The sequence below is a fragment of the Panthera tigris genome, chromosome A2 (assembly GCF_018350195.1).
Source record: "Panthera tigris isolate Pti1 chromosome A2, P.tigris_Pti1_mat1.1, whole genome shotgun sequence".
NCBI lineage: Eukaryota > Metazoa > Chordata > Mammalia > Carnivora > Felidae > Panthera > Panthera tigris.
In genome coordinates, this window is record NC_056661.1 from 50262189 (window position 1) to 50288780 (window position 26592).

Below are 26592 nucleotides of genomic sequence, written 5' to 3' on the forward strand. Positions count from 1 at the left end.
AGAGCCCAATGTGGGGATGGATCCCGGGAACCATGAGATCATGACCTGAGCTGAAATCAAGAGTTGGATGCGTAACTGAGGGAACTACCCAGGTGCCCTAATAAAAGGAGGAATAAAATGCGCGCAAACATAAGCAGATTTATATGTTTGGTGTTGGAAAGATGAGGACTACTATACAGTGGGTTCTATTCTCTCTACAAAGGAGGAGAAAAGATCTCTCGCTGGGGGTGGAGCCATTGCAAAGAGCCAAGGTTTCAGATAATCCCTGTGAGGAACAGGACAAAGAAATGATCACAGAAACAGTAAAACTGCCAGGCAGTTTTGAGGGCCCATTGAAGGGTAATCATGAAGTTACAGTGGAACAAAGCCACCCCGCTGTACTGCAGATCACTCCTGAAGGTGAAGATGAATGAAAATCTAATGCTTGTCCCTGTTCCTTTCCTCCTTACTTATCAGCAGGACCTGGAACATGTCCTCTCCACCACTCCCATCTCCCAGACAGATTCCTAAGTGCTAACAAAGAGAAGGAATCAAACTGTATTTATTTTACACTAAACACGTCTTATGACCAGGAACATCTAGGAAAGATCTGAAAGTTTTCTTAGCACTCTGAGCCAGTGCTTAAGGCTAAACTGTGAATTTCTCATTGGAACAATTTGTCTTTAGAAAAACAACTTCTGACAAGTGACCAGAATTATTACACTGGGATTCCATTTCCAAGCAGAAATGTATAGAAACAAGTAGCAAGCTAGAAATCTTTACCTTAATGTGTGTGAATTACTGCTTCCTTAGGTCAGAAAGCACAAATACTCTTTTATTTGAAAATGAACTGCGTGGAATTACAATTTCTCAAAGTACATGCTTACTTCTTGATGATGAACACTCACTTATGTAATGCTTCCCAGGCTTCCTCTTCTTCTAGAAGATCTCTTATGATGTCTGAACTAGAACTAAAAGGAAAGGCACATCAATATTGCCAGACGATAAGAAGACCATACGGTTTTATTTATATGAAATTCTAGAAAATGCAAACTTCTCTACAGTGACAGGAAACAAACCAGCAGACCAATGATTACCTCCTGGGGGCAAGGGGGTGGGCAAGGAGGGATTACAGTGTCACAAGGAAACTCTGGGACCTTCATTGTGAAGATGATTTCATAGCTGTGTACATGTATCAAAACTCATCAAAATGTGTGCTTTAAATACTTGCAGTTTATTATACATCAATTTCAATACAGGTATAGAAAACTCAATAAATTAGCAAAAATAAAGAAAAAAAATCATCAAACCTCAAAAAATCCCTCAACATAAAACCTGCATTCAAATGGAATACAATAAGAGCCTTTTTAATCTCCTATGGCAACCAAAGATCAAACTGTGTTTTAAAACCTCACTCTAGTAATGAGATTCACAAAGAGACATTAAGTTCCTAAGTGGCTTTTAGTCCTTTGTAACCAAAGTAAAGTAAAATTTAATTAATTTGAACTGTGCTAATAAAGGAATTCGTTACAATGCAACCTGGTTTGAAGTGTTGTGTGATCTTTGGTTTATCTGTGTAGGGTACAGGGTAAATAAGGTTAGAGAGGGCATGTATTATTTCTTTAAAGGAAAAAACTGTTTTAAGACTTTTAGCATCTTGTTCTTACTCAAATTCCTACCAAATAAAAAAAAAAAAAGATGTACATCAATAGTGAAAAAGCATTTCTAAGACAAAGAATTCTAAGACAAAGAATGTGAAGGGCATGACATGGGACAACTGAGAAACAGTAGTCACTACCCCAGGGTGGAGAAGGCTGAAACCAAAGAACTTGCTCTGGGGTGAGAAACAACAAGTTTGTCAGGGCCAATCATTATCTAACAAGACTCTGATAACAAAAGTTTAAAAATTAAGGAGACTTAAAGTGGCAGTGAATCATTCTCAACAACTGACAAATCACTTGGAAGCAATGTTTGCCTGTGGTACATGAACAAAAAAGGCAACAAGCATCAATCAATACTGTTCTGTGCCAAATATTTTACCCCAGGGGTTCCCCCCTTCCCAAATCCCAAGACTCTCAAGGAACCATATGTAGGAGCCTTTCTGACTATGGTTCCTGTGTATAATGACCTGGTTGGGGGTGGTGGTGGGGATTCCATTTGCATGACAGGTGTAGTGACCTTCCAATAGAGCTAGTTCAGAGGTTCTCAGGTTCAGGATAAGGATCCACATATGGGAACAGCAATACTTTTCAGTATTTGTGGCTTGAGAAAACACATAATAACAAACTATTATAAATTTAGTAATACTTTTAGTCTATATTTTATTCATTATAGTGACATATGCAGTGAAAAAACAGTAGTACCTGAATTTGTGAGACACTCTTGATTATGTCTAAAGATAATTCTTGATACGTATGTGCTCTTACACACCCAGTGAATCATTCCTTCAAGGTCCAGGCTTGGGAAGCACTAATCTAAAGTGTTAGTATATAAGCATCTACTACTTTTTTACATTTGAGGGTGGCCCCTGTGTAAATCCAAGTGCCCTGGAAAATAATAACATTCACTTATCACTGGTAATTTTTATCTTAGTGTAAACTGCCTTAAAACAAGCTTTCCCCTTAAACAGCAAGCTAAATGTAGTTTTTATTAGCAGGCAAGAGAGAAAAGCAGAAGGCCCTTAAGGAGACACAAGGCAGACTGCACCAACTTTATTAATTTTCTAAGAGACAGACCCACATCAACACTTGCTAGAGCAGGCTAATATCCAATGCCACCTCTACTCCCACAGAAGTGGTCTAACCTTTCCACCTCCAACATCCCAACTTCTGTTATTACTTACTTCCCTTTCAAGTACTCCAACTTTATAAACAAAAGGGAAGTTGTTTTAACGTAACTTTTTCTTTCTCTTCTCTCTGTTACAATGATACCATCATCTACTCTTCTTTACCTGGACAGAACTAAGGCAGTGTTTCTGAATTCTTTTCATTATTGCCTCCCACCCCCATCAGAGCTTTTTTAGACATTTTTTTTCCTAATTACCCTTCCATGAAATTTTAATACTGAAAATGTGTATCCATTTATATATTGTACATTAGTATCCGTCTGTGTGTGTATGTATGCTTTACACACAGTTTTTTTTTTTTTTTTTTTCCATCCAGCCCTCCTGCTGTCACAACCAAGTCCTGTCCTGTCACCCCGCCCCTCCCAGGGAGCTCCTACTGAGAACCCATGAGCTAAGGGAATGCTCATGCAGCTCTGGGTCCTGGTAGGTTTCACAGGGCCAGAAAAAATAAAGTGTGATTCTTGCCAACACCCCCAATACACACATACAATTTTATTTTTGAACAGGAAGGTTACAAACCATCCCCATTGTTCCGGTAAGTAAGCAGGACAGCTGAGCCTGTCAAGCAACCAAGCAGTCTAGTGATCAATTTACCTAGGGGTTTCAAATCACCAGTAGAAATCACTGATTTGTTAAAAGAAAATATTTGCAGTACGTTAGTGACATAAACCTAAGCAGCTTTTGTCACTAATGTACCGCAAATATTTCACTACCTCAGTGAAAACAGATGGTAGAGGAGGTTCGCAAAAAACACATCTCAAAAGTGGTCTGCAATCTCCTTGTGTTCTGTGACTTCAAAACCTCTGACCGGCCACACCACCCAGCCTCCCTATGCCCGACATCCTCATTCCTTGCCACCTTCCCTTCCACTCCAGCTTAGTCACTAATCTGAGGGACACAAAATTCGAAAGGTCTGGAGCTTACCTACAATGATGTTTCAGGATTATTTGCTATGTCTGCTATTCTAATTCTAGTCACCTCTGAGAAACTGAGAGCAGACACTAATACAATTAAAACAATGGTCATTCCTTCTTAAAGTAATGTACTCACCATATTCTACTTAAAAACCACATTCCTGAAATTACACATTAGGGTTTCACAAATAGGATTTTACAAACAGACTACTGGGCACAACAGTCAGTGTGTCTAAAATTAACACTCTCAGATCTCTTTCTTATGGATAGTAATTAATATTTTTGAAATCTTAACCATTTTAATATGCCTTGGAGATCAATAATTCCTTTCATATACTTTAAAGACATCTAAAAAATTCTCCATAGGAGAAAATAAATTATTCACTCTGGTATACCTGGGGTCAGAGCATATACGAGCTTATACAGCTATAGCTTTTAATTCTCAGGCAAGGAACTTTTTCGGAATAAATTTTAGCTCCTCTACTATGTGGGTTTGGAACATTGTGTAGATCATACTTTAAGAAGCTAGATGGGGCGCCTGGGTGGCTCAGTCGGTTAAGCGTCCAACTTCAGCTCAGGTCATGATCTCACAGCTTGGGGTTCGAGCCCCACGTCAGGCTCTGTGGTGACAGCTCAGAGCCTGGAGTCTGCTTCGGATTCTGTGTCTCCCTCTCTCTGCCCCTCCTCCACTCATGCTCTCTCTCTCTCTCTCTCTCTCTAAAATAAACATTTAAAAAGTTAAAAAAAAAAAAAAAGAAAAAAGAAGCTGGATGAATATGAAGTCAGGTACATGGAAGTCAGAGCTCCCCAGGTAAGGGTGTTTAAACTATGCTTTCCGATGTTACCAACAGTCCAGGCTAAAGCAAAAATTATTCTATAAATTAAATACACGTGAGAAGGACTCACAGGCAAAAATGCTAACCTTGCATTCTATGGAATTCCCAGCCTCTGTTCAGGAAGATTCTAGTAGATCTATTTAGAACACCCACAGTTAATTTTTCATGCCGTTTAACCTTTATTTTCAGCTCAAACTTCCAGAAACTTAAGCTAAACTGCTGTTTGTTGGTCTTCGACCTAGCTGGTCTTCCTACATAAGACCTTACTCTCGTTATTCTCTTACCAAAAGCAGTAGCGCAACATTTTATCAGGCAAAGGAAAACACTTTTTGCGTGTTTCTTTTGCAGCGTCTTATTTCACCTTACTAGTCAAGATTTTACCACCAAAGCTGAAATGTAAGATGCCTAATACCTCTGGCAAAGGTATGACTGATTAAGACTACCCAGAGGAGAAGAAATCACAGATTGTAGTGTCAAAGAGAGTCCAGTTTCAGTGCTGTTTCTGTCACTGCATGTGTAATACTGGGCAAGATACTTAATCTTTCCAAGTCTCAATATTCTCACTTGTAAAGTCAAGATAGTAACACATGCAGTTCACAGGGATATTCTAAGATTCATCAATAAAACATATAGAATGTTTAGCATAGAGCTTAGCACATAGTAAATGTTCAATAAATAAAGCTTCCATTTTCATAAAACAAAGCTGGGTCTGAATTACACGAGTAACTGCCTCAGCACTACGCTTCCATTTGCCCTAGGAAACCTGATCACCACGTGCTCTATTTTAATCTTTGATTTGCACTGTTTCTATGACACCAAGGTACAAATTCATCAGAACTTGTTATTTATCCAGCATGGCAGGTACACAGGGTACTGTGGGGCAGAAAAAAATGCAAACATTTGCTATAAAAATCCTGTGGATTAAAGATTACTTACGAGTGGGATTTTTCTATTATCTGGTAGTTACTCCACACCATACGACACCCCCACCAGCCCAACTCTTCCGATAATTGTGGCATTAACTTGAGTGTGGCTGAGCGTATCAAACTCAAAAACAAAAACAAAACACTCCTTAAGGATAGATCACTGGAGGATTGATAGAGAACAAACAATGCCACCAGACAATGGTACTTAACTAAATGCTGCCAGCTACCATGAATCCTTCTTCAAATGCTTATTTTTAGTAATCTGTTCTTATTCTACAGGGTAAGCAGCAGCTTATACGCCTAATATGTTAGTAGCTGGCTGACAATAACATGTTAGAACAGTAAACATCTTATGTTCAAGAAAGAAATCACTCGGGGCGCCTGGGTGGCTCACTCAGTTAAGCCTTGATTTGGAGGCAGGTCATGATCTCATAGTTTGTGGACTCGAGGCCCACATCAGGCTCTGTGCTGGCAGTGCAGAGACTGGTTGGGATTCTCTCTCTCCCTCTCTCTCTCTCTGTCTCTCTAAAAATAAGTAAATAAACTTTAAAAAAAAGAAAGAAATCACTCAATGAAGACAATGACAAAAATGACCATTTTGTGAGCAACTACTCCTACAGACCATTGTGATAATTAGCTTATATGCATTGGCCTTAATTCATATAAGCACCCTAGGTTTTATCTGCATTTGACACATGGACAAAGGCTTAGCGACATTAAGTAAAAAGAACTAGGGATGTGAATGCAAAGTTTGTCTTCTTTTTTATCACACTGTGCTGCTTCAACCAGTAGTAGAAGAAGAATAAAATGCTACTAATCCACAAGAATTAAAAATACCACCTCCTCTTATGTATTCATCAATAAGGTTTTATCAGATAACCATCAAAAAGGTTCACAGATAAAGTAGAGCTGAGAGTTTCACTGTTCTCCATTAAATCTAGAAAATATAAAATGAAGAAAGTTTCAGATAGAAGAAAAGAACTTTTTTATCAAGTACTATATGGTAAATCCTTATTAAGAGATGAAAGCAAACCATAACTAAGTTTATGTTCAATTTATGAAGCATCCACAATATATAATCATCTCATTTGCTTTTTACCATTACCCAGGGAGATTACCAGGGCAAAAAACTATCCTCCCATTTTATCAACAGGACAAATGAAGCCCAGGGAAATTAATTCAACAATCGACCAACATGCCAGGAACCATTCTAGAGTCAGAAAACCATGACTGAGATGAATTTCCATAAACAAAGAGTGCCTGCTACATATGGTGATCTCATGGACATACAGAAATTTCAAGGACTTGATGTCATCATATCTTAGGTGAAGATACATTCCCCCAAAACAATGTCACATTCATTGGACACACATAAATTTCAAGGACTTGATGTCATAGTATCTTAGGTGAAGATACCTTCCCCTCAAAACAATGTCATATTCATCCAAAGGACAGTAGACTTATGTACCACCTAGTTTAAGCTCTTTTGAAAATGAAAAAGATGTGGAAGAACTATTCTATGTTCCCACTTTTTCTCTAGAAACTTTCAACAAATTCACCACCTGAAATAAGGTGAACCATTTAGCTTTCAAGGGTATGCTGAGGTTCATAAGTGCTCCCAGAAAAAAAGGCCATAATAAAGTACAAAACAGTAATGCATGTTAGTAAGAGAAGGTTTCACGGCAACATTAATTAAATGTCATACTCTTAAAACTTAAAAAACCAGGGTGCCTGGGTGGCTCAGTCGGTTAAGTGTCCGACTTCAGCTCAGGTCACGATCTCACGGTCCGTGAGTTCGAGCCCCGCATCGAGCTCCGGGCTGATGGCTCAGAGCCTGGAGCCTGCTTCTGATTCTGTGTCTCCCTCTCTCTCTCCCCCTCCCCCTCCCCCGTTCATGCTCTGTCTCTCTCTGTCTCAAAAATAAATAAAACGTTAAAAAAAAAATTTTTAAAAAAAAGTTAAAAAACCAAATGTAATGTCAACCTTCCAAAAGCAATTATGAAGATTTTTAAAAATACAAGATATCGCTGAATTACAGTAACATACTTACAATGTAATGTTACTGTTTAGTTATTTTGATGTGTTCTTTAGATACTGTTTTCTCTTAATTTGACCAGAAACAAACTTATTTAGCAATTTTTCTAATAATCCCAATGCCCTTTAAATAACAAAATCCCATTAATTTATTTGTCTTACCTTACTGCATCACCAAATTTCATTAGCCAATTTATAATAACAACATTAAAGATAACAATGATTTCCAAAATGTTATCTCAAAGAGTACAGATGCTTTTTTGTTTAAAGCAGATTAGTGTGTTTACAGGGTTCAAAATCAAAATGACATAAACAGATGTACACTGAGAAGTCTCACACTCCCTTCCCCTGCCAACCTGTTGGCCCTTGCCTGCAAAATATAATCACTTATTAGTTTATTGTTTATCATTCTGGTGTTTCTTTATGGAAAACCAAATAAATATAAGCATGTACCACCACCGCCACCCCTTTTAGAAAGGAGACAGCGTGCTATCTATCCTGTTTTGAACAATGGTCTTTTCACTTACAGATCTATCCTGGAAATCCCTCTGTATCAGCACACAGAGATTGTCCTTTTGAACAATCATACAGTATTTCACTGTGTGGCTGTACCATAAGTTTAATCAACCAGCCCCAATGATAAATTCTTGAGTAGCGTCTAGGCTTTTGTTATCATGTAAACAATGGAGAACCTTGTGTGTAAGTCACTGTGTTTGTGTGCAGGTGAAATCTGGAGGACAAATTCATTGAAGACTGGTTAAAAGGCAAAACAACAGTACTTTGGTTGATCTCATCAGATTCCTGTCCTTAGAGATCGTTTTATGTAGCACTCTGGCCAGTAATAAATAAGTGTCTGTTTCCCCACAATCTTACTACAGCAGAGTGTGTGAATAAATGTTAAGACTTTTTGCCAATCTACCAAGTCAGAAGTAGATTTAATTTGCACTTCTCTTTTAGCAAACTGTCTCTGTTCGTGACTTTTGCCCATTTTTCTACTAGGTCTGTGGGTCATTTCCTTTTCAGTCTCTAGATGCTCAAAAAGAATATCTCCTCTTGAATGTTTAAAAAAAGGTATTAAACCTCTGTAAATGGTAAGAAAAAGTATTACTATGTCTTCTTTCATTGTCAAAAATATTTCTATGAAGTTATATATTAAAATTAAACATTAGTTCTTTAAAGGTACATATTTGACATTTTCTCGGCTAATGAGAAAGAATTCCAAAGCAAGCATACTTATCTTAATTTTAATTCTGGCTGCAATTCAAAATCAAATTTGTCTCATTCTTTCTTGTACCCCACACTATCCTCTCAAATCAGTGCAGGAACTCTGGTTAACCCTAATTAACTACCTACTCTGAGCAACTAACACCCATCTATTTATCTATCTGCTAACTAATCTCATTTAAAATCCTTGATCGCAAGGGCGCCTGGGTGGCTCAGTTGGTGAAGCGTCCTACATCAGCTCGTGATCTCGGTCATGGTTTGTGGTTTGTGGTTTGTGAGTTCGAGCCCCCGTGTCGGGCTCTGTGCTGACAGCTCGGAGCCTGGAGGCTGCTTCGGATTCTGTGTCTCCCTCTCTTTACCCCTCCCATGCTCATGCTCTGTCTCTCTCCATCTCTCAATAATAAATAAACGTTAAAAAAAAAATTTTTTTTTTTAAATTCTTGACCGCAAATCTGAAATGGGCAATCCTCACTACCGGGCAATCCACACTACCAGGCGATCCTACAATACTTACCTGGCATGTTCTGCTTCCCACTCTCAAAAAGATTCATACCTTCTCAAATCACCTGCCATCCTACCCCCACTCTCAGCTGATGAACCTGCCATAGCTACATGAAGAAAATAAGAGCCATCAGGCGGCCTTGCTGGCCATGCCTTGATCAGATCTCCTACCTGTGTATGTACCTACATCCTTGGTCTTCCTTGCTGTTAGCATGGATGCATCAATCCTGCCCCTAGTAAAGACCAACCCCTGAACCCACCACCTCTTGCCTCCTCAGGACTTCATTCACTTAGCTCCCTACCCCTCATCAGTTTCCCCCTTGATCCCCTGCATCCCTCCACATGCAGTTTTAATCTCCACCACCCTTCAGAGGCCCGAGTTGCACAGAGTTGTCAGTAGATGAAATCTCCTCTTTCTCCCCTAAAGCTTCCCCCTTAATCCACACTAGTCAATCTTCTACCTGAAACCCACTCACTTGAGATCACACTTGATAAGAACTTGGTGCTACCCACGTCCACAGCCCCCTCTATCTCATATTTGGCCTCTCAATCCGTCTCCTTCCATTAGCTTCCATGATTTCTCAAGGCCTCAGTTTTCAATCCCACACTGGTTTATTCTTCCTCTATCTCCTTTGCTCAGTCTCTTTTTTCTAAATGTTTCTTCTCTCTAAATGTTAAAGTAAGAGAGGGTTCAGTCCTAAGTGTAGCTCACCCTGATTTCTCCCCTCACCTCCATTTCTTGGTTTGATATCTATACTTGGTTTATCTCAAAGGCCCCCAAACAAAACTTTTCATCATCAATACGACCCATGCCCAGCCCCTGGCCAAAGTTTCTACTGCCTTTCCCAAACTTTCCCATCTTACTGAGTAAGCACTAACTTGCTAAAATTACTCACCCAATTGCTAAAGCCAAAAATTTAGGATTCATCCTTGATGCTGAGCTTTACCTTGCTCACCATATTCAAACCATCTCCAAGTTCTGCCACTCCTACCTCCTAAACATATCCCCAATCCCAGCCATTTCTATCTTCACTATTGTTATGCAGATGCACACCACAAGGAACCCTGGACAGATGGTACAAAAGCCTGTCTCCCTGTTTCCACTCTTTGCTTCACCTCTAGCCCCCTATCCATTCTTCACAGCATCTGGAGTTATCCTTTTAAAACACACACACACACACACACACACACACACACACACACACACACACACACACACAAAGACCGTATCAGATCAGATCAATATTGGTAAGTCATTTGGTCTCCAAACTGATCTAGGGATTCAATTTAATCTCAACCAAAATTCCAGCAGACTTTTTTTTTTTTTTAAAGCATTGACAAGTTGATTTTAAAGTTCATTTGGAGGGTTCTAGTTTCTCCACATTGTCACATCTGTTGTTTCCTGTGTTGTTAATTTTAGCCACTTTGGTGTGAGGTGGCACCTCAATGTGCTCCAGCAATAGCACTACTAATAATTTACACAAGGGATACACGAGTGCTGATTAATAGTGGCACATGTACCCCAATGTTTATAGCAGCACTTTCAACAATAGCTAAATTTTGGAAAGAGCCTAAATGTCCATTAGCTGATGAATGGATAAAGAAGATGTGGTTTATATAGACAATGGAATACTAGTTGGCAATGAGAAAGAATGAAATCCTGCCATTTGCAGCAACATGGAGAGAACTGGAGGGTGTTATGCTAAGTGAAATAAGTCACTCAGAGAAAGACAGGTATCATGTTTTCCCTCATATGTGGAACTTGAGAAACTTAACAGAAGACCATGGGGGAAGGGAAGGGGAAAAAAATAGTTACAAACAGAGAGGGAGGGAAGCAAACCATAAGAGACTCTTAAATACAGAGAACAAACTGAGGGCAGATGGGGGGGGGTAGGGGAGAGAGGAAATGGGTGATGGGAATTGAGGAGGGCACTTGTTAGGATGAGCACTGGGTGTGGTATGTAAGTGATGAATTATGGGAATGTATCCCTAACACCAAGAGCACACTGTATACACTGTATGTTAGCCAACTTGACAGTAAATTATATTAAAAAAAATTAAATTTCATATGGAGATGCAAAGCACCTAAAATAGCCAAAATAATTTTGAAGCTCAAGGCAGGCAACTCTGGCCTCCAGCATGATCTCTTTATGACACACAAATATTACCATTTTCTGTGTGCCAAGAAAAAGGGGTAGGAAACACTATATTAAAGAGAGAAGCATACGTTTTTGGTCAATCTCTTCAAATTCTTATAAAAAGTAAAGAAAAGTACTGTGTGTTGGTTTTTTTAATTAAGAGAAATAAAAGGATATCAGGTTAGTTCCAAACAATAGAGTCCTCTTGGCTACCTGGAAAAAAATTCATTTCAGAATATAATTACACATGTATGCTCATTTTACTTACAAACTTAAGAAACAAAAGAAGATATCAACTCTGAGACTCTAATTTAAGGGAAAAATTTTTTTTAATTAGTGAAATTTTCATTGCTACAACTAGATACTGAATCAAGTTACGTGGGCAAGAGGACAAAATCATGATGCTTCATTTTGTTTTTATTCTTTAGAATGTCAGCAGGATAATGACTGACACAAATAAAAACCAAACACTAAAAGGTAACAAGATGGTAGTAACAGGTTACAATATCCAGCCACACGAAAATAAATGAGTTAAAAGACAAGCAACATGACAAAGAGGAAATTTCCTCTACCATTTAGGAAGCTTCCATTTGACCACGTATTTCTTTGATAACAGGGACCAAGGGGCTGGACATGAAGCTCATAACGAGACTAGCATGTCTTCTGCACAACTTCTATGCAATCTACCCACCTGTCTACCCTGAGAATTCACATTCAACTGTGCAAATGTGGGAAGTCTGGCCAACACCAACCATGAAAACCAGAGAAACCCAAAACAAGTCAGGGTTCAGGCCATAAAACCCTAAATCTTATGTTCAAGGAGAAGAATCTGAAAACTACCTTATATTGCTGGATTGTAGGCAGTGGACACTGAACTTTCCTGTGACTCAGTTCCCAACAGTGAAATGTTAGACTAAATGATGTAGTGCATGAGAAAGAATTATCCTTCCAAAATTGTATGTACACCAAATTTTAATGTTTGGATACATATTTTTAATTTTTTATTTGTACTATTACCCAAATTCCAGTAACACATTATAAATGGCTCAAATAAAATGTGCTTATGAGGGCAAGAGAAGCATACTACAGTGCACATTAATGTAATCTTAAAAGGCTTCTATAATTTAATTGACTTTTGCAGAATTACCTAAAACAAATAAATAATACGCTTCTGTATTTGAAGCCTGTTATTCTTTAACACTCAAATCTCTCTGAGATACAGGAACAATGTGCACTCAGTAGTGCACAGTGTGGTAAAATCAAAGGAGGAAGCAAAATCAGCGATTTAATATGTAGCCATATTCCAGAATGTGACTGTTTGTGTGGTAATAAAGAGAACAGAGAACGTGCGCAAATTAACATTGCACGTCCTTCTAACAAGGCAACCATACAATCTATCAGCTAAACCCAGAGACTCTGGAGGGTACTATAGGGTGTGATTAATAATGATGCCAGCCTATCTCAGGGAAACCAGAACATATGGTCATTCTTTATCCATTTTTTGAACAGTTTCATTATAAATGCTACTAACAACAGAAGCAATAGCAGCTAAGACAAAAATTCTGGATGCAACTCATGTTGTCACTGGGGGAAAATCTGGGCTGAGAATTATTGGCTTCACCTCTATTCATTGACTTTGGATAAGTCCCCTCACCTGTCCAGGCAGCCTCCATTTCCTTACCTGTGATAAAAACTTACTACATTCAGTGACTTCTTGAGTTACCTTCTGTCTTGAAAATGTTTGTATTCTATCCTAATATGCCTTTTCCTCAGGTTCTAAAGATCTCCATGGAGACCTCATTATATCTCTGATTTAAAAACAAAGGTAGTAAGAAATGAGAATGCGGGGGGCGGGGGGGGGAACCTCTGGTTTTAACTTCCAAGTTGACTGTAACAAATTATAAATTTGATCAACTGACTAAAAATACAAAACTCCAATAGCATGATACATAAACTACACACTTCTCTTCCATCCAATTTCATTCACCAGAACAAGTGCAAAAGGACTTTGAATTTTTTTGTTTTTTTGTTTGTTCCTTTCTTTCTACAGAAATCTCTTACCTGGTTGCCCATGGTTGGCAGTCTGGGAGAGTCGATCCAAAATAGTGACTGCATACCTAACATTTAGAAGAAACTGGTAGTTCCTTCAAGGTCTTATACTTGCTATTCTCAAGGCATTCTGAAAAACACACTATCAGCCACTCTTTTTTTAATGAAAAACTGAGTTCTGAACCAATCAAGATTATATCTTGGTTTTATATATCAAGCTGAATATATCCAGAAGCATATGGAACAAGAATTCCTGTACAGTTTATGAAATATCTGAAAACTAAAACAGAAAAGTACACTTTAAAAATGTTAACCTTAGGGGCGCCTGGGTGACTTGGCTGGTTAAACGTCTGACTTCAACTTAGGCCACCATCTCACGGTTCATGAGATGAACAGCTCAGAGCCTGGAGCCTGCTTCTGATTCTGCCTCCCTCTCTCTCTGCCCCTCCCCCACTCAACCTCTGTCTCTCTCTCTCTCAAAAATAAACATTTAAAAAAATTGAATATTAAAAAAATGCTTTAAAAAATAAAACAAAATAAAAATGTCAACCGTATACAAGTATTACCTTGTCAAGCCAACTAAAACTCTCAAAATGACAGTCATCATAACAAAACCTTGGGTGATGCTCAGACATCGCACCAAGCTATGACAATGAAGGTATCATTTGGTAAGTGTGGACCCGGAAGGAAGTGCCAGTTTCTACAGGCAGTTTAGATACACAAGTAACAATCATTCTAGAATTTAAAAACTCTCTCCTGATACAGGAAACTGAAGGGCTCAAAGTAATTTTACAGAAGATCTCTGTATCATGGCAGTTCATGAATTTGGTAAAAACAAACGAAAATATCTGCCACCTGGGACTGACCCAGAAGGCTGAAAAATCAAGAACTTATTATAGAACAAGAGCAAAGCTACTATATAGAAGCCCATCAGATTACCCAACAAAAATGTATAATAAAAAAACTCCCAAAAGGTGCCAACATGAACCGCGTGAGTAAAAGAAAACCTTATTATTCAACAGCGAATGTCCTGTGGTAATGAGTACTGAAGAAAAGATAAAACTAGGTGTACTTTCAAATTATTCTTGGAAATCACTGCTGAAATCACTTTTACGAGCGTATATTCTCTAACACAAATATGGTAACCGAAGGGGATGAGGCATATTGTAAATTATGCACATTTTCTCTTATGATGAAATGCAGAGGCTGGGCTACATAGATTTCAGAGAGCAAATCATTCTACAGAGTAAAAACACCAGTACAAGAAAGCAAAACTGGAGGGGCGCCTGGGTGGCTCAGTCAGTTAAGCATTAGACTCTTGATTTCAGCTCAGGTCATGATCTCACTGTTTGTGAGATCAAACCCTGCCATCAGGCTCTGTGCTGACAGCTCACTCTCTCAAAAATAAACATTAAAAAAAAAAAAAAAAAAAAGCTGATTTAAAAAAAAAACAGATAATGGAGAGGAAAGTAGAATTCTTCCCTCAGGCCACATTTATGGATTAAATTTTAACATAGCACACAAAATAATAATACGTTTTTTGGAATGCATTAAAGCATGGTTTTATTAATTAATTTATAGGACTAAACATAACAGGTAATTCTAAATGCAAGGAAAAAAGGAATAGTTCAATAACTAAACTTACAACCCACAAACAGGGTTCAAATTACCACTAAAGAAAATAATGTTTCAATAACCTTGGTTTTCCAATATTCAATACATTCTTTGAATATTTTCATACCAATATCTGTCTTTATTTTGATGTCCTAATGTACTTTTTTAAAAATAACCTTTTTATTTTAGAGTAGTTTTATATACACAGAAAAGTTGCAAAGACAGTACAGAAAGTTCCCAAGTGGCCCACATTTCACTTTCTTCAGTTAACAACCTATCATTCTGACACATTGGCTACAACCAAGGAAGCAATATTAATACGTTATTATTAATTAAAGTCCCACACTTGAATTATATTTCTTTACTCTTTGACATCGTTTTTTGTTCTTCTAGGATCCCATCTAGGACACCACATTACTTTTAGTCATCAGGTATCCTTAGACTCCTCCAGACTGACAGTTTCTCAGACTTTCCTTGTTTTTGATGACCCTGACTGCTTTGGGGAGCACTTGTCAGGTATTTTGTAGAATGACCCTCAAGTGCAGTTTGCCTGATGTTTTTCTCACAACTTGATGGAGGTTGTTGAGTTTTCAGGAGGAAGACCACAGAGGTAAAGTGTCATTCCCACCACATCACATCAAGAGCACATGCCATCAACCTAACACCAATCTTCCCAGAGACCCTAATCTCTGGGCTCAGGTAGTGTATGCCAGGTTTTTGTTTTCTCTTTTTTTCCCCTTCTTTTCTCTTCCCTCCCCTCCACCCCCACTTTCCTCTCTCCTCTATTTTTCTCTTTCTGTATCTCTCTTTTTCTGGCATTGTCTTGCCTCCCGCCCCCCCTGGAATCAGCCATTTCTCCAAGAAGCAGTAGTTCTTTCTTTTGGGGAATGTTATTACAAACCAAGATCAGTGCGCTGGGTGTGCTTCTTCCAACTGCAGTGCCCTTGCTTTGGGGCCCTGGCAGCTGACAGAGCAAGGAAATACCTGTGTGTGCCTTAGCTCACTTACATACACAGATCTATAAATAGCTCTGTATGTATCCCTCTGAATCTACAGTAAGCTAGCCACGAGTTCACCCTGTACCACACAAAGCTTTAGCCTTGCTTGTCTGTAATCTATTCCCAACAACCTGCCTTCCATGTTCCACCCAGTTTAAGATAAAGACACGGAGCTAACATGACAGAAACAAAAATTATGCTAAACTACAGATGGGTAAGATTAGATAAAAGTCTTCTGAAATAAGTCAGGGAGAAGCTTCAGCACATATATTAGAGAAATATTTAAGGTCCACACATCAATGCAAATGAAATAGTATAGATAAGTACACTTCAAAATACTACCCTCTGATTCCTATACATGAATAAGCAAGCAATTCTGTGTAAAAGAAAAAATATTTATAAATAATTACTATTAGATGTGCCCTTGGACATCTAAATAGAAGATCAGCTTTTTTTTCCCCCCAATGGCCAAGGAAGGTTCAAAGTCACACAACATTGCCATTCATCTAAAGATATTCCTAAAAAAAGACCAGTGGGCCTGTTGTGCTATACCCAGTGAAGTAACTTCAGAAGTGGGAGAGGATATCCAGATACCCAAGGCCCATTAACAGTAGGGTTACCTCTACTGAGGAGAAACAAAACAGGATAATAAGGAAATATGCCTGACAATCAAAGAACTCCCAATTCTACGCTTGTGATTTTCTGCCTGAGGCCAAGAGATTTTTATTCAGTATGTTGGTAAACTTTAGTATGATGACAGATTATTTTGTGCTTCAGTTTATTATCACACAAGATGAAAAAGTAAATTATTTCTAATCAACAAGCACATTTTCTCCCATCAGTCTGTGCACTCATTTGTCTCAGAGCTTTCTAGAAAATGTCTCTCTCTCTCCCTCACATTTCCTTGTCTATCACTTCTTCAACAGCCCCCAGACATCCTTATCTCTTCCACTCCGGGCAGCAATGGCAAGTATGCTTGGCAAACAGACGTGCAGAGGTGCAGGGAGCTCTGGAATGCCTATGGACATTCCGACTTTCTCTGGGACTCTCACAGGCAGAAGCCTAGAGCACCCCATCTATATTGATGAAGCATACGTAAAACCAAACCATTTCTTATCTTCAGCTGGAATCACTGCCTTGGCAGATCCAGCTGGTGCCCCCGCCCGATCTCCTTGCCCTTATCCCCTCAGGCTTGACTTCCAACTATCAAGACTTCCATCCTCTCACTGGTGAAGTGTGCTCTGCCACCAGCATGGAAGGCTGCAAGCAGCAGGGAGCAGCCCCCAACCAAATAACCGCCTCCCTTAGCCCCTGCCTGGGTTAACTCAAGTGAGTGTTTTAAACCAGCTCCCAATTCCAAGGAGGCTCAGGCTCCAGCTTCGCGGTGACCTCTGGTTTTATAACGTGCCCCCTTCAACACAGTCTTCTTGTGCCTATCTCCTGTGCCCGCCTCCTCCTGACAGCAGTTCCTTCACCTTCCAAATTTACCACTTCCACTCAAATCCTTGTCTCAAGGTCTTCTCAGGAAATCCAACCATTTCAAGAACTGCCTATTCCCACTCTTTCAACAATGGGAAGAGCAAGCTGGCTTGTCCATGGCAGCATTATCAGTCAGGAGAACTTGGGCTCTGAGGCTAACTAGCCCTGGGTTCAAATCCTGATGTCACCACATACCATAAGCAACTTAATTAACCCCTTTAACCTTTCATGTCCACATCTTTAAAATGGGTTTGCCTGTGGACGAAATGATGTAACACATCCAACACTCTCAGTACTCAAATAACATTGTCAAAATCACACACCTTTACTGCCTACATTAATAAGGATACTTTACTGTTCCAGAAGACTCTTGTCTAGGAAGATAAAAGTTGTAGCTTTGTTGTTGACTCCAACTCAAAAGACCCCATCAGCTTTTCAATAGAAAACATCAAAGCACACACCACCAGACTCTTTGCACCCCTCACCTCTTAAGAACCTCTTACTGCTGTGTTCACCAGTTCTCAACTGTTAGGTTTACCTGATCCCAACCAAGACTGCACTGAAAGACCTGCCCAAAACCATACTTAAAAATCTCAACACGCATCTCAACTTTGCCCTTCTGGCTCTAAGAGGCCACTCTGATGACAGAGGTAGTGGTTCCTCTTCCCTTCAATAAGCAGTGAAACTCAACTTGGTCTCAACAGGCTGATGATGCCAGTATTTGACATTCCTTAGATGAATGTCACAATGGCGCTTTTTCTTTTAAGATTGTGCCATCGGTCTCTAATTTACTCTGAACTCAGGAAAGGCTGAAATTCCCTTAAATTTTCCAACAACAGTAATCAAGACTTCTTCACATTTTTGTGTTTGTTGTTGTTGTTGTCTTGCTCTAAAGGATTCTGGATAGCTCTTCCAAAAATCAATGGAAAGTGAAGAAAAGTTGCACCAAAACATATCAAATGCATGGCCAACACTTAATTTAAGCCTTTCTGTCAAAGAGTCTGTTCTGTGCCTATGTCTGTTTCGGACTTCCTATAAAGTTGCTCCTGCTAACTCAGCAGTTTTTGCCAGAAATTGTGAAAAGTTAAAATGTGTATTAATTCACACCTTGTCTGATGTACATTCTTTTATGACCAACACTTGGCATCACCCAGGTTACAAAGTGGTGAAATGAGCCAGTCTTCACAAGTACTGAAATCACAGTCCCCACTTCATTAGCCCACGCTCTCTAACACACCAAAGCAGAGATAACCTACCTGGGTTGGTCCTGAACTGAATGGCTGAGATAAATGAAAACCAAACACACCACCCCAGGTAGACCCCTGGCTACCACCTTTTTCTGGATGATAAATCATAAATATAACTATTTCTTTTAGAAAATGTCCTAGAATAACCAAACTTTTTTGATTATGGACAATGACTTCTCAATAATTTTTTTTAATTTTAATAATTTCAAAGCTACAAAAAAGTGACTCCTGGAGCCCCTGGTGGCTTAGTAGATTAAGCATCCAACTCTTGACTTCAGCTCAGGTCACGATCTCACAGTTTGTAGGTTCAAGACCCACACTGGGCTCTGTGCTGACAGTGTGGAGCCTGATGGGATTCTCTCTCTCTCCCTCTCTCTTTCCACTCATTCCTTGCTCTATCTCTCTCTCTGTGTCTCTCTCTCACTCGCACAAAATAAATAAATAAATAAACATAAAAAAAGGCTTAAAAAAAAGTGACTCCCGTACCCTTCATCCAAATTTTACAGTTGTTCACTACATTTTGCCACATGTGCTCTATCCCGCCTCTGTGTGAGTGCTCACACACGTACTATTACTTTTTAACCACCACAAGTGCATTGCAGCCATTATGCCCCTTTAACCCTTCAGTGTACATTTCTTCAGAACAACTACATTCACTTCCATGACAACAATGAAATTACTGAAACCAGAAAACTGAATACTGACATAGCAACATTATCTAATCTATAGAGCTTATTGAAATTTCTTCAGTTAGGCCACAACACAATGTCTCTTTATAAATTTTTTTTGCCTAGAACTAAAGTGCACCAATACGTATTTTTAAAATAATGATCTAAAGCTTCTTCCAAAGAAAAGCATGACTACTATTCTTCCCTGCATGAAGATAAAGCCTCCTCTATAGAGTCATAATCAAGAGCATCTTTTCTTATAACGTAGCACCCAATAAAAATGCACTTTTCTCTGCTTGCCAAAACTCAGGGAACAAAAGCTCTCTCTTTTTCATTAAGAAGAACAATAAGCTAGTTTACGGAAATCTGGACAAGTCTCTTAAACTCCCAGAAATCACCTAGCAAGAAGTTGTATGAAAATATAAAATTCTTATCAATTTATTATCTGTCTTCATGTTGGGCAACAGAGAATCATTACAGCATTCATATTTCAAATTCTAAAAAGAGTACTTAAGAGTTAAGAATCAAGTTAGCAACAAAACAGCTTCATCTCAATAATTATTTGGATTGACATACCTATTGGTTCTCAAAATAAGATTATGCTTAGTTGTCACTCTGCCATATTATGTAAGTTTGATTAGTGTTCTAACACAAGGAAAACTAACATCTTTATTCAACAGTATAATAGTTAGATCTATACTCTGTATTAGAGCATGACTGCATGAGTTCAGAACAATTGGCAATAGATTTGCACTCACATGAGACCTGAAACAGCATGACTTTTCTCTTAAAAGAATAAAAATGCACAGAAAATTATAAAATATTATGATCTTTTTGTTTTAAAAATGTTCATTTATCTATCCATCTGTCCATACCTCTATCTTTAGAAGGATCTACACATGAAAATGTTAACATGGAATTATTTCTGGCTGATAAAATTATGGAATTTTATTCTTTTTGCTTACTTAAATTTTCTATCCTTCACAACAAACATGCACAACATCTAATTTAAAAGTGCTTCTGGAAATGTACGGCTTTACAATGAAAGTGATAAAATTATTAAAAGAAAAAAAATGAGAAAATTTTTGTAAAAAATGAAGAGAATACAGATAGAAGCATTTTAATATATAAGCAATAACTATAACATTAGAAGGTTGATTCATGATCTGCAATGAACAGTGGTAAAAGAACACAGGTAACTTACCAACTACTATACTCATCAAAAATAATAGGATTATGGAATTTCAGGGTTGGAAAAGATCTCAACAAGGGTACTAACCTTCCATCTGATGCCTGAATATTATGAAAAATAAAAGTTGGACCAGATAAGTAAAGACAACTTACCTCTAATATGCTAAGAATGTACTAGAAGTATTTGGTTGTGATGGGTCCCCTTCTCACTTTGAATTCTTTTACTGATTTCTATGGAGCTAATTACCCGAATCAAATGGGTATCTCTTTTGACTTTTCAGCTTTTGTAGTCACTAAATAACAACAGCCATAACCAATGGATTGCTATACTTCGTGGCAGCTTTCACCAGGGTACCACCAGCCAGTATTAGGATATACTTTATGAGTTCCCAGCTAGGTGACAAAATTGTATTTGAAGTGAGTCAGAGACCTTGCTCATAATCAAATACTGCATTTCAAACACCTAAGACAACAATGATGGCAGGATGAACCATTATTTAATGACCCTTAGAAAAAACTGAGGTCAATTCAACTGTGATATAAGACTTCCTTTTCACTTGGAATTTTTACTTACATATCCAGAGACTTCTTTTAAACATATGGAGACAAAGGTTTCTATCTTATACCATTGTTGTGCATATATTTAAAAAAAAAAAAAAACAACTGAAAACAACTGGTTAAAGTATTCCCAAAGTGTCTTCAATGCTGGAGCCTGACTCTTTTTCATCATGTTCTGACTCAGTATCTATGATGCCTGAACCTTCCCTCACAAAGTTACCGTGTGTACTACCAACAGCAGTGGAGATACAGCATTTCTCAACAATACTTGAATACTGTCTCCATGAATTTTTCTTTTAATTTGAGAGAGAGAGAGAGAGAGAGAGAGAGAGAGAGAGAGAGAATCTTAAGCAGTCTCCATGATCAGGGTGGAGCCTAATGCAGGGCTCGATCCCACAACCCTGGGATCATGACCTGAGCTGAAATCAAGAATCATATGCTCAACCGACTGAGCCACCCAGGCACCCCTCCAGGAATTTCATTGAAGGCACTGACATCCATTTTGCAAACTGCATTCCTAATTTTGTCTCTTTCCTCAGTCATGTTTCATGTGACTAGAAGCAACTTCTGTTTGAAGACATCAAGAAGGGTCTGACAAATTGATGTGTGACACCCTAACGATAGTCATTTGCAATGTGAATCAGTCATGCTGTTATTACTTTGAAATTTCTTCCAAGAGATTTAACTAACCATTTCTCCTGCCTTCAGTTGGTCATATAACAAACAGACAATCCTTTGCACATAGCTCATTAACAAAACTGTAACAAGTCTTCAGACTTGTGGGTATTTTTCTTTCCTACATCCCATAAATCACTTGATTGTTCTGCAAGAAGATGGAATTGCAGCCATTCATTCAATGATGAATACTGCCTTCCTAACATGAAACTTATATTCTGCTGCACTTCCTTCATACACAGTAACTTTTTTCTCTCATTAATTTGTGAAATATAGTTTAAATGACAAACCAATGATATGACAACAATGCACATAACTCAACTGAAATGATAACAGTCTGGAAAGCCATGATGCTTGTGAACTGGTAAATACATCAGGACTACAACCTGGCTGGTAGCAACCGTAAGATGCCATTGATTACAATACACATCACAATTTCAGACATTCAGACACAATTTCAGACACTAAAAGAAAATGTTATGTCTTAGAAGCAATGTTCACTTAATAAAGGTCTAGTAGTAATAGCAGATTAGTGATAAACTCTTGGCAGGAGACTTTTTTAAAAATAAGTGACAGACTCAATTCTTAAGGACTCTGATGAGTAACAACAGGAATGACAAAAATAGTCAAATAACCATAATACAAGATAGGATTTAATTTAGATAAACTGCTGTGGAATTCAGATACCCTGCTATAGGAACTCATAGAAGCAGCAGAAATTACTTCTGCTTAGTGTGAAGAATGAGAGAGAAAGTGATCATAGGAAGGGCTGAATGAGGCCATCCAAGAACAAACCTGAGGAATGACTGACAGAGTAATGTCATAGAGGAGGTAGATGAATTTATCTTAAGAAATATTATTTCTCCTTTATGGCAGCATTATTTACAACAGCCAAGTTATGGAAGCAGCCCAAGTGTGCATCAACTGATGAACGGATAAAGACGTGGTATACACATATACAATGGAATACTATTCAGCTATAAAAAAGAATGAAATCTTGCTATTTGCAATACCATGGATGGAGTTAGAGTATTATGCAAAGCAAAACAAGTCAGAGAAAGACAAATACTACATGATTTCACTTATCTGTGTAATTTAAGAAATAAAACAAAGCAATAACAACAACAAAAAGAGACACAAACCAAGAAACAGATTCTTCACTACAAACTGATGGTTACCAGAGGGGAAGTAGGTGGGGAGATGTGTGAAATACATGAAGGGGATTAAAGAGTACACTTATCGGGGCACCTGGTGGCTCAGCTGGTTGAGTGTCCGACTCTTGATTTCGGCTCAGGTCATGAGCTCAGGGTCATGAGATCAAGCCCCACATTAGGCTCTGCACTGAGCATGGAGCTTGCTTAAAATTCTCTCTCTCTACCCCTTCCCCACACTCTCTCCCCCTCAAAAAAAAAAAAAAAAAGTACACTTATCATGAGGAGTACTGTGTAATGCAGAACTGGTGAATCATATTATACACCTGAAACTAATATAACACCATATGTTAACTACACTGGAATCAAAATCAAAAAAATAATTATTTTTAAAAAAAGAAATGTCTTTTTCTCATTAAGGAAATTAATTAGAAATGTCTTAAGAAATCTGTCTTTCTGTTATGAGAAACAGGAAAGAAGAGGTCAGAAATTACAAGAGGCCTTAAAATGGAAAGGCAGAGCTGGAGGCAAGTCAGATTAGCTGGCGTTGGTGAGCCCAAGACACGGTATCTACTGAAGGTGAGGACACAGACACAAGCAACCGGTGTGGACTAGGCACCATGGGAAATGCAGAAGAGAGTAACTTAGAACTATGCCTCAGTAGCAAGCACCTAGATGAGGCCAAATAAAATGAATTCTGAATGGAACTAATTAGCCCAGGCTCATAACTTTCTCTAGCAAAGTTCAGAACAGAAATGGGGATGGGGAGAGGGAAAAGAAGATAACCCATGCGATTTAGCTGAAGATTTAGAAGGAAGAAGATGCAATGTTCAGCCAGAGTCCCAACTTTTACAGCATTACTGAAGGCAATGTAACTGACTCCATCTTTATAAAGTAAAATAATCACATATTTATCCAAGATTCTCAGATCTATTACCTCATTTCATCTTCCCAACAGATCTGAGACAATAAGAGGTTTTTATATGTTTTTCATAGATACGGAAAGACTTCAAAAGATTGATTCCCAAATCACCCAGCAGATCCTGCTGCACCGCCAGTCACGTGTATGCCTACTAGTCCTCCCACTACAGCAGCGGCTTCCCGCTGCATACTTACTCCTCGGCAGTCTTGTCTTGAATCAGTTGCCCAGTGCTCCATCCTGGTATCAAAGCAAATACCACTGGTAAAGGCTCACTTCATTCTCACACTCCCTTTGGCCTTGGCTTCTAGGTATTATATAAGGAACACACTCTATCTTTTAAACTTAAAACTCTTAGACAAAATGACAGGACAAATTAAAAAAGGTGTATAAAAAAGAATTTAAATAAAATAAAAAATTTAAAGATTAAAACATACTTAATATTTACAATGTATAGACCAGTTACTCACATCTGAGATATGAGTAATAGACACTGCCTGCTTTCTCAAGGACAGGCCAAGCAAATCCTCATATACAGTCCCTAAAGCTATGTTCCAAAGTGTACAAGCAAACTCAATGATTCTTTTTCCTAATAAGATTGCAATAAAAAAAAAAAACCACCCAAATGTCAATGAGCTAATAAATGAATAATAAAATGTATATCCATACAACAGAATAATATCCTACACTGTAAAGGGAAACATGTCACAACATGAATGAACCTCAAACACATTATGCTAAGTAACAGAAGCAGTCACAAAAGACCACATACTGTTTGATCCCATTGGTATGAACTGTCCAGAATAGGCACATCGATAGAGATGGAAAGGAGATGAGTGGCTGCCACAGGCAGGCAGAGCTGGGAGGAATATGGCTAATGAGTATGAAGGTTCTTTTTGAGGTGATGAAAATGCTCTAACATTGTAGTGATGGTTCTAAGATTTTGGGAATATGCCAGAAACTATTAAACTGTATACTTACACAAGTGAATTGCACACTATGTAACTTATATCTCAAAAAAGCCATTAATATGTTCAATGAGTAGGGAGTTCCATGAGATGTGGGTGCGTGTGTGTGTGCAGACATACACATGTGCAGAACTAAATAAAAGGTGAAACAGAACATAAGAGCTTACATTAAAGACATTTTTTTAGGGGTGCCTGGGTGGCTCAGTCGGTTAAGCATCTGACTTCAACTCACGTCATGATTTCATGGTTCGTAAGTTCGAGCCTTGCGTCAGGCTTTGTGCTGACAACTCAGAGCCTGGAGCCTACTTCTGAATGTGTCTCCCTCTCTCTCTGCCCCTCCCCAACATCCTCCCTCCCTCTCTCTCAACAATAAAAAAACACTAAAACAAAAATTTTTTAAAACATATTTTTAGTGGTTTAATAATCCTCTCAGATTTTGGTGATGCCAATATATCTGTCTGAGGCCAAGACCTCCAACAAACTCACCCTACTTCCCATCATCCCACACCAGATAAATAAATACACATCTGGGGGCGCCTGGGTGGCTCAGTCGGTTGGGCGGCCAACTTCGGCTCAGGTCACGATCTCACAATCTGTGAGTTCGAGCCCCGCGTCGGGCTCTGTGCTGACAGCTCAGAGCCTGGAGCCCATTTCAGATTCTGTGTCTCCCTCTCTCTCTGCCCCTCCCCTGTTCATGCTCTGTCTCTCTCTGTCTCAAAAATAAATAAACGTTAAAAAAAAAAAAAAAAAAAAAAAAAAAACATATTAAAAAAAAAAAAAAAAATACACATCTGGCTGCCATGCATTTCCTCCTACACTTTCTTCCCTTCCCCCACTTCAAATGTTTCCCATCTCACCCTGGCATTCCCAGACATTAAGGCAATCTGTGACTATGGTTAAAAACTAATTCCCAAAATCTATAAAGAGCTCACCAAACTCCACACCCGAAAAACAAATAACCCAGTGAAGAAATGGGCAGAAAACATGAATAGACACTTCTCTAAAGAAGACATCCGGATGGCCAACAGGCACATGAAAAGATGCTCAACGCCGCTCCTCATCAGGGAAGTACAAATCAAAACCACACTCAGATATCACCTTACGCCAGTCAGAGTGGCCAAAATGAACAAATCAGGAGACTATAGATGCTGGAGAGGATGTGGAGAAACGGGAACCCTCTTGCACTGTTGGTGGGAATGCAAATTGGTACAGCCACTCTGGATAACAGTGTGGAAGTTCCTCAAAAAATTAAAAATAGACCTACCCTATGACCCAGCAATAGCACTGCTAGGAATTTACCCAGGGGATACAGGAGTACTGATGCATAGGGGCACTTGTACCCCAATGTTTATAGCAGCACTCTCAACAATAGCCAAATTATGGAAAGAGCCTAAATGTCCATCAACTGATGAATGGATAAAGAAATTGTGGTTTATATACATAATGGAGTACTATGTGGCAATGAGAAAGAATGAAATATGGCCCTTTGTAGCAACGTGGATGGAACTGGAGAGTGTGATGCTAAATGAAATAAGCCATACAGAGAAAGACAGATACCATACGTGTTCACTCTTATGTGGATCCTGAGAAACTTAACAGAAACCCATGGGGGAGAGGAAGGAAAAAAAAAAAAAAAGAGGTTAGAGTGGGAGAGAAGCCAAACATAAGAGACTCTTAA

The 26592-nt window shown here is 38.6% G+C and overlaps 1 protein-coding gene across 8 annotated transcripts in view; it reads right to left on the reverse strand.

The window, feature by feature from the left end:
• The window catches only part of RAD18 (RAD18 E3 ubiquitin protein ligase), a 104011-nt gene that overhangs the window by 8839 nt on the left and 68580 nt on the right, over positions 1-26592 (reverse strand). Inside the window, exons 12-15 of one of the 8 annotated variants that reach the window (XR_006214952.1) lie at positions 6341-6437; positions 2343-2525; positions 2108-2241; positions 888-950 (exon numbers count right to left, since the gene is read on the reverse strand). Coding sequence is in view for 2 of the 8 variants with exons in the window: in XM_042979454.1 (XP_042835388.1) it covers positions 888-950 (63 nt within the window). In the remaining 6 variants the exon portion in view is untranslated. Of the gene's footprint in view, positions 1-887; positions 951-2107; positions 2266-2342; positions 2526-6340; positions 6438-9329; positions 9367-26592 lie in introns of those variants that run through there. The other 7 variants (XR_006214953.1, XR_006214951.1, XR_006214955.1 and 4 more) reach the window with 7 other exon arrangements.